This window comes from Salvelinus fontinalis, chromosome 22 (assembly GCF_029448725.1).
Source record: "Salvelinus fontinalis isolate EN_2023a chromosome 22, ASM2944872v1, whole genome shotgun sequence".
In the NCBI taxonomy this organism is placed as follows: Eukaryota; Metazoa; Chordata; class Actinopteri; order Salmoniformes; family Salmonidae; genus Salvelinus; species Salvelinus fontinalis.
In genome coordinates, this window is record NC_074686.1 from 3,192,693 (window position 1) to 3,205,012 (window position 12,320).

Below are 12,320 nucleotides of genomic sequence, written 5' to 3' on the forward strand. Positions count from 1 at the left end.
ATGTTCCCGGTCCGGTGATCACAGGAGACCAGGTCTACATCCGAGTGTTCCGGAGGAAGTGGAACAAGCCAAGGCAAGAGGGTCCCTAACAAGGTGGTCCTAGCGACACCAACAGCCATCCAGGTGGAAGGAAGCACTACGTGGTACCATCTAAACCACTGCACCAGAGTTCCGGAAGGGATCGGTGAGCGACCATCGAGCCATGAGGAAGCAGAGGATGCTAATACACCGGAGCAGGAGCCTGGAAGAAACAGAAGGAGAAGAGGACCAAGGCGCAACTCCCACAAGCCAACAGACACTCTCTCCTGAAGATCCAGAGAGTCAAGGGATGGGGAGGAGTGACATGCACGTTGCTCCTGATGGCATATCTACTCTGGTAGATACCCCAGACAGGGGCACTGACCAAAGTGACAGAGAAACAACAAGAAGTAGCGAGGAGGTTGAGTTCCCCGTCATCGACGTCTCTGCTCTCTCATGGTCCCCTGTAACGGTGGTCCTCCTCCTCTTCAACCGAAAAGGAGGAGTAGTGAGGGAACCAAAATGCAGCGGAGTTTGAAGACATGATTTATTAATAAACAAGACGGAAAAAACACGAAAGCGAAATACACTTGACTAAAACAAAATAACAAACGGTGTAGACAGACCTGGACGACGGACTCACATAACACACGAGAACGCACGAACAGGGAAAAAAGCCTACACATAAAAATGACGTTGAACAAAACAAACCGAACAGTCCCGTATGGTGCGACAAACACAGACACAGGAGACAACCACCCACAACGAACACTGTGAAACAACCTACCTAAATATGACTCTTAATTAGAGGAACGCCAAACACCTGCCTCTAATTAAGAGCCATACCAGGCAACCCATAAACCAACATAGAAACAGAAAAATAGAATGCCCACCCAAACTCACGTCCTGACCAACTAACACATACAACAAACTAACAGAAATAGGTCAGGAACGTGACATCCCCCTAACGGGGATCTGTTAAAATAACGACTATGGAGGGAAGCAGAAGAAAACGACTGGTATGAATGGGCTCAATATAGAGCGTCTAAATTAAGACAGACAAATGTCTTATTGTGTGCACCTTTGCCACTGAAAGAATTAGTGGTGGTACCTAATCCTTATGATTATAGGGACTGTGCTGACTTTAATCAAAATGTTTGCTATTTGAGAAGATCAGGAAGGCCTTATTGTCCAGCTGAATGGTTTGTCATATTTGGGTAATCCACACTATCGAAGATACTACAACCAAACAGACTGGGGAAAATGGTGTCAAGAATTGGATGTACGGGTGGAAGCACAGAAGTTAGAGACCCCCATATAAGCATCAAATAGATTATAAACAACCATATGAATGTCTTAACAGCACAGAAGGACAGCATGAGATGGGGAAGTTTAGAGGCACATGTGAGGGAAAATGTGAGTGCACATGAGACCTACGTATCAAGCAGCCGGGAGTTGGGTGGGAAAAGTAATTACTCACGATAGTTGTCAAAAATCTAACTCTAGCACTACCATTAATTGCACCATATGAAGAACAGACTGTGGTAGTGGCAGATTTCTTCTGGATATGTGGAGGGAACATATGAAGGGCAACATTACCAAAAGGATGGACAGGCCTTTGTGCAAGGTTAGGTTGATTCAACAGATAACGGTCACTGAATGGAACCCTAGTGATACTAAGCAACAAACTACCAAATATAGAGTAAGGAGAGAATATAAGTCTGACCCCAAGGTCTATGTAGATGCAATAGGGCGACCTAGAGGAATCCAAAAAATGGCAATCATGATAGGTGTCGCACTAGTGGTGATGGGAGTGGTATTCTGTTGTGTTTTACCTTTACGGAAATCTCTCCTGATCCAAAGACGGTCATTATCAACCCACCAGTGGAGGTGTACCCTGTCCCTGGAGCTCCAGGACAATACACCAACGAAAAGGGAAAACTGTGTAATGCTAAAGGAGGACCTTTGGACTGTCCATTTGGACATCCTGAAAGCCAATGGGGAGTAGCTCCAGTGGGAAGATGGGCTTGTCGCGTCTATCAACAACAACAACAATTGTTAGAGATTGAAATAGATGGTGAACTTCCTGACATGTATCCAGCTCCGGACTATGTCGAGGATAATGAGGATCCTAATCCTGATCACAGGTTTCAACCGAATGTAGGAGCACATTGGCACCAACAGGGCCCTAAAAAGAGGGTATTGTAAGTGGTGCCCAATGGGATGGAAAGAAAGAGATGTCATATTGAACCGTTGGATTGTGCAATGTGTCAAAGGGGTGATTGCCCATTGTGTTGTGATGAATAGTGTGTTTAGTGAATATACATATATTCAGTATATCAATTGTTGAATGATACTATAAATGATGTTAGACCTTCTGAGAATATGTTTTGTCGAAACGTGTATGTAACATAGGGCCTTTCCGGTTACAAGAGTCCACGGGACCATGCCCTTAATCCTCCGACAGGTTTAACGCTTATGCTAAAATGGTTGTCGGAGAGGTGTCCGTGAGGGAGGGCCACATGTTTAGGTGTCATATTGAGAACGATGTTATAAGGGTTTATGAGGTTGAGTTTGTTGTCTTTGTTGTATTCTACATAACTGGGAAAACCTCGGGTAAGACAAAGCAATGCATGCACATGCGTATACACGGTATGTTAAAAGGACAATTGGCTGGAGGATGGATATAGTACTTCTTTCTAGCTATGTGTGAAAGGAGACGTTTGCTCCCGATTCCCCAGTATGGGTGAGGAAGAGGAGCAACGGTCGATAAGGAGAAAGGGAGGCAGATTGCCTCCATAGCAATACATACAGAAGGTGCTTCTCCTTCTCACTTGTACTGGATCAAATTTAAGGGTTGGGACGTAAGTCCCAAAGGGGGGAATGTATGGGTGTTTTCTGTTAAGAGAATTAATTTCTTGATAAAAGGCTGAACAGCTCTAAAGGGAGTAAGCAAAGACACTATGTGTATTCCTGCGATTAAGTGTATTTATTGGTATAATTCTATAATGGCCTATAGTTATCTGTACTTAATCCTATAATGGCCTGTAGTAATATTATAATACGATAATGACATGTAGCAATCGTATAATTGCCTATAGTAATCTGTACTTATTATTTTCTGGAAATAATTGATCCAAGGAACTAGAGGGGAGGTGAGACTCCGCCTAGAGGAAAGAATTTAGATTTGGAAACAATGGTGGAGTAAAGCCGAGGGGATCTGGTTATTAGCTTAAAGTGGAGGGACTATGAAACTTGAATAAGCATGAAACTGTATAAAAGGAGTGGACTGAGACCGGCAGTTGCTCCATGGACCAACTCAGCTTGTTACTTTGTAATAAAGTCTATTTGAATTCACAGGCTCCGGTATCTGAGAGATATTATTGAACCAATATGTCCACGACGTTAGCACGTTTGGTAGGCTACTATTGATCATCAGCAGCATCAGAGCTTGGAGAAGCCTAGTTACCGTGACTAAACGCTCGCGTGGAATTTGACTGCGTTCATGGCTCGTGCCTACTGGTGTGCTGTGGTGGCAATACAGTCACCATAATAGCCCTAGTATGAAGTGCTTGACAGCTTTTTTAATACAAAGCGTTCATCTCCACCGAAAGCATAAATAAGCAGCTAACCTGAGGAAAGCGGCGTTTACTTATCAGTTGTACACCCAGCATTGGAGATAAAATACTGTAGAACAGAAATGCCCTCATTCCCCAAATGTATTTCAGGGCTCAGGCTAACATGGAGTCATTGTAGATTGTGTATGCTAAGCCAGGAATACATCTTAGCCTTCGGAGGAGATGCAATACTGATCTCTGAAGTAGAATGGGAAGCTTAGACACGATTAGACTACGACGGTTGCATGGTAATGACAACTTGTGCCCTCTGTCACGGTACAGGAATCCACCCCCAAAAAACAGCTTTTGACAAGAAAAAAAATCCTCATCTTGCTCTTCCCCCTCTTCTTCTGGGAGCCTTTCCCTTGCTGATCCAAGTTAGGGAGTATAAATTGGACTTCTCTGTCTATTCAACTGCGCAGCACTTTTTGAAAAAGCGAATGTGGTTTGAGAGTTTGCAATTACATTTTTCAAGCTGGTATCCAATAAGCTAAAGGCGTTTTCTTTACTTTTAAATATGTGCAGAAAGTGAGAACCAGGACACAACTAGAGATAAAGACACGGAGAACCGTATAAGTGTATGTATGCCTACAGTATATAGAGAACTGAAAGTAGGCAGGTGTTTGTGTTGGGCCAGTCAGTAGCTGAGGTGTGGATGGGTGCATCGGGACTCACCAGCCCCTCCTGGCTGCCTCCCGTCGTTCTCTCCACACTCAGGTGCTCATCCGACCCCTTCAACTTCCACACCTAAGGCCAAACACAAAATAACAGAGAACTCAGTACATGGTCACGTTCAGTAGGTTAGGAAATGGAAAGATACTACCTGAACTTGTCCAATAAGAAAAGTCATTTATGTTTTCCATTACAAATCTATGTGCCCCACTGAACATGACCCAGATGCAAAACGGATTACGTTTCTTCCTTCCGCTGTTCAAATTAACTAGTCGGCTCACTACTATACAGTAGGTTCTGAATCTCAACCGTTTCCTCCACAACCTAGTGACTTCCAAAACCAGGCTGTCAAGGCCCACAGCAGAGATCCAGAGGATGGGGTAACTCCATAATGAGGCTGACACTCCACTGGCTCCACTGTCAAATGGAGAAGCAATGTACCCCGGACAGACAGCATAGAGAGCCCAGGACAACACCGGGGCTGAACTGGACCTCCAGAGATGGTGAATGCACAGTCTGCTATCCTCTTATCTAACATACCAAGAGAGCAGAAGTCCATAACCAGCCATACTTCTGCAAATTCAAAACATTCCCCAAATCAAGTCAACATTGGCACTGGCTGAAAACAAAACTCATTTACATAAGGAAAACGGGTCATTCTGATTGTCTTTTTGACATGCGAACGGGACGAATATTTCTGAGAGTTCCTGTGCCACGAGGCATGGGTGGAGGAAACGGGGGTGATGCATCATGGGAGAAAGAGAGAGAGGAGATGCAGACAGACAGAGAGCGCATTGATTGTAGACTGCTGCGGTGCACTCACACAATCAGTCTGAGGACATGGAGAGATGGTGGTGGGGGGGGGGGGGGGGGGGGGGGGGGGCAGAAAAACAGCACTGAAGAACAAGCTACTTGCTGAAACATTTTCCAACAAAGACAACACAATATGCTGGAGTAGAATTTAAAAAACAAAACACTCAGGTGGCAATCCTAAATCACTATGGCCTCGATGTGAATATGACTTTCCCCACACAAAAGCTTTTGAAATCAAAAAGGTTTCCCATTTAAAAGCTATTGCCAGGTGGCACGTACCCAGGTTACCTCTTACACTCAAGCAGAGAATCAGGGATGATAATGTATTCAAAAAGGGAATAGCTGACTCATAAGGCCTACTGTAGCAGCTGCAGGGCCCCATGTGAGTCCATAACCAGCCATACTTCAGCAAATTATATACACTTCTCAAATCACGTCTACATTGGCACTGGCTGAACATACACTCATTTACATCAGAAAATGTGTCTGTCCGGTGTCTTTCTTTTTGATAGGAAACAGGAACAATATTTATGAGTTACAGTGCCACGAGGCATGGGTGGAGGAAATGAGGGCGATGCATCATTGGGGGAGACAGAGAAGATGCAGACAGACAGAGCATTGAAAGTAGACTGCTGCGGTGCACTCACACAATCAGTCTGAGGACATGGGGAGATGGTGGTGGGGGGGGGGGGGGGGGGGGTGAGAGGAAGAGAGCGAGCGAAGGAAAAGAAGAAAAAAAACAGCAATATACAGTATGCTGAAGAATAAACCATTTGCTGAAACATTTTCCGACAAAAACAACACAATATGTTGTAGTAGAATAAAAGGGACTAAAACACTCAGGTGGCAGTCCTGAATCACCACGACCTCGATGTGAATATGACTTTCACAGACTTTCCCCACACAAAAGCGTTTGAAATCAAAAAGGGTTTATAGGTTTGGAAGGGTTCCCCTTCAAAGCTATTGCCAGGTGGCACGTACCCAACTTCGCTCTCACACTCAAACAGGCAGAGAATCAGGGCTGATACTCTATTCAAAAGGGAACAGCGGTCTCACATAAAGGCCAACTGTAGCAGCTGCAGAGCCTTATGGGAGGAGATAGCAGGAGAGTTAGAGGGGTAGCGGTGGGAGGAGCAGGTGTGCGAGGGGTGCCAAGATCAGATGGGATCTAATGGAGAGGAGCAATCTGCGAGGTGATGGTACGCATTCATGTCTACAGAGAGCACTGTGTCTTCAGAAAGTATTCACTTTGTTATTTTACTTTGTTCACATTTTGTTGTGGTACAGCCTGAATTTTAAATGGATTCAATTGAGATTTTGTGTCACACAATACCCCATAATGTCAAAGTGGAATTATGATTTTAGAAATGTTTACAAATTAATAAAAAATGAAAGCTGAAATATCTTGAGTCAGTAAGTATTCAACCCCTTTGTTATGGCAAGCCTAAATAAGTTTAGGAGTGAAAAGTGGCTTAAAAACTCAATACATTGCATGGGCTCTGTATGCAATAATACATGATTTTTGAATGACTACCTCTCTGTGCATTATATGTGGGGTACAATCTGTAACATCCCGCAGTTGAGGAGTGAATTTCAAATACAGATTTAACCACAAAGACCAGGGAAGTTTTCCAATGCCTTGAAAAGAAGGGCATCTATTAGTAAATGGGGAAAGAATTTAAAAGCTGACATTGAATATCCCTTTGAGCATTGTAAAGTTATTAGTAACACTTTGGATGGTGTATCAATACACCCAGTCACTACAAAGATACATGCATCCTTCCTAACCGAGTTGCCGGAGAGGAAGGAAACCGCTCAGGGATTTCACCATGAGGCCAGAGTTTAATGGCTGTGATAGGAGAAAACTGAGGATGGATCAACAACATTGTAGTTACTCCACAATACTAACCTAAATGACAGAGTGAAAAGAAGGAAGCCTGTACAGAATTTAATTTTAAAAAATAAAAAATGCATCCAGTTTGCATTAAGGCACTAAAGTAAAAATGCAAGAAATGAGGCAAATAAATTAACTTTATGTCCTGAATACAAAACGTTATGTTATGTTTGGGGCAAATCCAACACAACACATCACTGAGTACCACTCTTCATATTTTCAAGCATGGTGGTGGCTGCATCATGTTATGGGTATATAGAATAACTATCTTCAAAGTAATGACTCAGGACGTCAGTTGTGAGATGAAAGCTTCTTTTTAGTAATGATACTGGTTTACTTGTACATAACTGACGCTATCGCTTTTTTAAAACTTCCTCTCGCAAGGCATTCTGGTACTTGCGGTCAATAGCGTAATCTAATACATCAGAAATATGTACATAGTTCTCTCAATATCCATCACATGAATTCCAATACAATTACACTTGTACATACGTAAATAACTGTAAAAAAAAATTATCTTTAGATACAGCTCAATGTATTAACTGTATACATTAACTCTGTAACCTATTTAAGTTACAACATCCTCCGCCCGATGAACAACTGTGTTCATCTAAATCTCTAAGCAGTATATCAACTGAATAGGTCTCCTCAACAAAGTCCCTGAGGCAGTTCGAACTGAACATGACTTAACTAGGCCATCTTGGCCTGGAAACAGTTCCTCAAACTTCCCTAGTTTCCAGGTTTGTCTAGGTGTGTTATCTTCTCCGATGATTGCAACGTCACTCACTTTCAGTTGGGTGGGCTGTGGTGTGTCACAGCGGTGTGCTGACTACAGATCCAGTAAGTAGTCTCTTCGCCAGCTGTTCCAGAAGCTGGTCACAAGTCTCTGCCTGTACTTCCATCGGCGTGCCATTTCCTCCTTGTTGAGCTTTGGGTGCTGAGTTTTCTGCCTCAGTTCACCTTGCATCTTCATGTTTGCATGAGCCTTGGCTATGAATCTCTTTAGGCAGGCGGTCACTCAACACTCTTCAGCTTGCTGTACCTTTCAAGCTCCAACACGGGTTCAGTCATGTCTGTGCTGTTTGATGTCACCAAGTCACTGGACTTGAGTTCTGTATCTACCTCTTCTGGATCCTTATCATCAATCTCCTCCGACTAACTGGGTGATGTCAGAATGCTTGGTCTGTTCCACCATAACTGGCCCTGTGTCAAGTTTTGAACAGTTTGTCCTCTTGTAGGGATGTCGGCTGGATTTATTTTCCCTTCCATATGTGACCATGACTCTGGATTGGTCAAGGACTGGATCTCTGTCACTCTGTTTGCGACAAACTGTTTCCATTACTGAGCTGCAAATCCAATGCAGCACAATCATAGAGTCTGTCCACATTTTGATCTGGTTTTGTTCCATTTTCAGTGTGGTCGTGAGGTTTTTTGCTATTCTCGCTCCAATCACAGCTCCCATGAGCTCCAGGCGTGGCAGCGTCATTTTCTTGAGTGGGGCTACCCTGGACTTTGATGTGTCTAGACTTGTCATTGTTTCTCTGTCGTCTTGTGATTCATCTTGCATGTAAGCTACAGCACTGTAAGCCCTTTGATTTGCGTCACAGAACACGTGTAGTTTCAGTGTGTGGTTAGTTCTGAACATTACGGTTGCCATTCTCATGCCAATTCAGATGGTCACTTCATCCCAGCTGAGTCCTCTCTCCCACATTTCCTGGAGCATTTACTTGACCCTGATGGTGAAGTGGATCAGGAGGCCAAAAGGTTTGAAGATGCGGGCAGAATACTTCTCATCTGGTCCCGATCTCCACACTAAACCTAAAGCTTTGAGCACAACTCCTTGTGTTTCTAGCATCAACGGGTGGTAAGTTGTCGTACTCCCCTCCCATTTTGTTTTCAGTTCAGGAGAGTTATTCATCCCCTTACAGAGGTCTGTGCCTGCAGTCGACACCATTCGTTTTGCAGTTGTCACAAAGTAAGCCTCTTCAAACATCGTGTGAACTTGCAATGAAGTCATCTACATAGAGTGACTTCTGGTTGTTCTGTTTCATATTGTTTCAGGTGCTTCCTGAATGTAGCTGCGAGCAAGAGTGGACTTGGCGAAGCTCCGAATACCACTCTGTTCATACTCAGCACGCGCAGCTCCTCTTCATTTTCTCCCCTTGGGGTGGGCCTGCGAGCCATAGGAATCTCACAACGTCCGTCTCTCTCTGCTATGGATATCTGCAGGAAAGCCTTCTTGATGTCTGCCATGAATGCGATCTCCTGTAGTCTGAAATTATCTGAACGCCGAGCAGATTCGGATTCAGGTTCGGTCCTGTGAGTAGACAGTCATTGAGGGATGGAAAGCCATCGTCATGGGACGAGACATCGAACACCACTCTGTTTTGTCGTCCTCTTGTCCTCCCGGAGTACTGCATGGGGAGGTAAGTAGTATTTCATGTTTGCGCTTGATGCATTGTCCTTGGTCACATCCTATGCCATATCCTGTTGTAAGTCGTCCTCCACAACTTCTTTGTATCTGCGGTACAAAGTCACATCCTTCTTCAGTCTTTTTTTCAGACCTTTAAACCGTTTCTTGGAAATTCTACAGTTGTCTTGGAGTTCTGGCATTTCTTGTTTACATGGCAACTCCACGTGGTCTAGTCCATCTTTGAAGGTGGTTGTTCTCTCGAACGTCTGTAGAGCCTCATTTACCTCTGGATTCCGTGTTTTCTCCATCTCCCAGAATGCATGCAGTTGCTTGGAGTCTAGTGTGTCTTGAACATGCATATTGTCTCAGCGACACTTGACATGGACACGGGTCCCTGCACCGACCATCCAAAGGTGCTCTCTAAAGCAACCAGCGTCTCCGTCAGTCGCTCCACTCTGCCTGATACTATCTGCCAGTAGTAGTCTGCTCCTATCAGGACAGAGTTTAGGATCATTGTCATCTCCTGGAAAGTCTGCGAGCTGCAGTCCCTTTCTATTGAGCTCATGTCGAATCTGTTCACCAGGAACCTTTATCACAGCTGTGCACACTTGTGGGGTTTCAATTGCCTCCATTTCAACTCTCTGCTGTTTGTCCCAGACATTCTCTTCAATGTGTTGTGTTAGGACGTTGCTGGAGCACAAGTTGGGAAGAGTGAGTACCTCTTCACAAGGTTTTCATGTATGAAGCTTCTCTGACTGCCTCCATCTAATAAACAACGAGCCATCTCCCTGCCCAATGGGCCTTTTACCCACGCCTTTGCCGTTTGTAGCAACACGGTGTTCTGTCCATCTGGTTTCATCTTCACTGAATGGGGAATAACTGAGGAAACAACAGCTTCTGCAGAACCAATAGGGGGTTGCACCTCCCTCTTACTGGTACACACAGCAATGTGATGCACATGACACGTTTTTGACTTTGCAGAATTATGCTGTGTGTTTCTGTCCTAAACATACAAAGCATCTTCCAATTTTCTTTAGTCTCTCTTTTTCTCTTTGCGTGAAGCAATATTGTGGTCAGGGCAGTTTTCTGATTAGTGGTCTGCACTGTCACAGAATAGACAGTTTTGTTCCTACTGCCTGGCTGTATGCAGTGCAGCAGCAGATGGCATGCTGGGTCATTTTGTTTTCATTTCATTGGAGAAGCATGACTTGTTCCATGGTTTGCTCTCTTTCTGTTGGTTGCGTGTTCTTGTTCATCTCCCTGGTCTGAACCTCTTTCTGTAGGAAACGGACAATCATCTACTCCCCTCTGACGACTACAGTTAAGAGCTATGTCCTCCTAAGATTGGGCATAGTAGGCTTCAATAGGATTCTGACACTACACACAGTGATTCTAATCTGAATTTCACATTCATCATATAGCTGCCTTAATGCATTTATGTCAGAGGATTTCCTTACAGGAGTGAGATTCAGCAGCTTTGACATGTGAGCACGAATCACTTTGTCGTCACCTTGCGTTCCGTGGGTCTCCCATCCTCCTCAATTGTTCAAGTCACCAGCCTCCAAATGGTCAATAGCGTAATCCAATACTAACCAATAGAACAGAAATATGTACATAGTTCTCTCTATCTCCATCACACGAATTCTAATTAAATGACTCTTGTCAATAACTGTAAATGAAAAATAGTTGTAGATACAGATGAATGAATTAACTGTAAACATTAACTCTGTAAAACATTTAAGGTAGAACACAGTATTCTTTTCATTGGCAAGAACTAAGAAGTTTTTTAGGATAGAAATAAATGGAATAGAGCTGAGCACAGAATAGAGCTTAGCACAGTCCGCTTTCCAACAGACACTGGGAAACTCGCCTTTCAGCAGGACAATAACCTAAAACGCAAGGCCAAATAGACACTCAAGTAGCTTACCAAGGCAACACCGAATTGTTCCTGAGTGGCCTAGCTACAGTTTAGACTTAAAATTGCCTTGAATATCTATGGCAAGACTTGAAAATAGCAATGATCAACAACCAACTTGACAGAACTTACCCAAAACGACTCACAGCTGTAACTGCTACTTAGGTGATTCTAACATGTACTGACTCAGGGGTGTGAATACTTATGTAAATGAGATATTTCTGTATTTAATTTTCACAAATTTGCAAAAATGTGTCATTATGGGGTATTGCGTGTAGATGGGTGAGACAAAACAATCTAAATTAATCAATTTTGAAATCAGGTTGTAACACGACAAAACGTGTAGTAAGTCAAGGGTACTGAATACCCTGCAATCGGAAGGTATTCAGACTACTTGACTTAAAACCTTACTTTAAAATGTATTTAAATTTTAAAAATCCCCTCATCAATCTACACACAATACTCCATAATTACAAAGCAAAAACTACTTTTTAATAAATGTTTTCAAATGTATACATTACCAGTCAAAGGTTTGGACACACCTACTCATTCAAGGGTTTTTCTTAATTTGTACTATTTTCTACATTGTAGAATAATAGTGAAGACCTCCAAACTATGAAATTACACATGGAATCATGTAGTAACCAAATAAGTGTGAAACACATTTTTCAAAATAGCTACCCTTTGCCTTGATGACAGCTTTGCACATTCTTGGCATTCTCTCAACCATCTTCATGAAGTAGTCACCTGGAATGCATTTCAATTAACAGGTGTGCCTTTGTGGAATTTCCTTCCTTCTTAATGCATTTGAGCCAATAAGTTGTATTGTGGCAAGGTAGGGTTGGTATAGAGAATATAGCCCTATTTGGTAAAAGACCAAGCCCGTATTATGGCAAGAACAGCTCAAATAAAATAGTAAAAATAAAGAAAAACCCTTGAATGAGTAGGTGTGTCCAAACTTTGGACTGGTACTGTATT

General features: G+C 43.2%; 1 protein-coding gene across 1 annotated transcript in view; it reads right to left on the minus strand.

Moving 5' to 3' along the window:
- The window catches only part of LOC129819552 (oxysterol-binding protein-related protein 10-like), a 121,269-nt gene that overhangs the window by 72,741 nt on the left and 36,208 nt on the right, over positions 1 to 12,320 (minus strand). Inside the window, exon 4 of the mRNA XM_055875903.1 lies at positions 4,311 to 4,382. Coding sequence (XP_055731878.1) covers positions 4,311 to 4,382 — 72 coding nt within the window. The remainder of the gene's footprint in view (positions 1 to 4,310; positions 4,383 to 12,320) is intronic.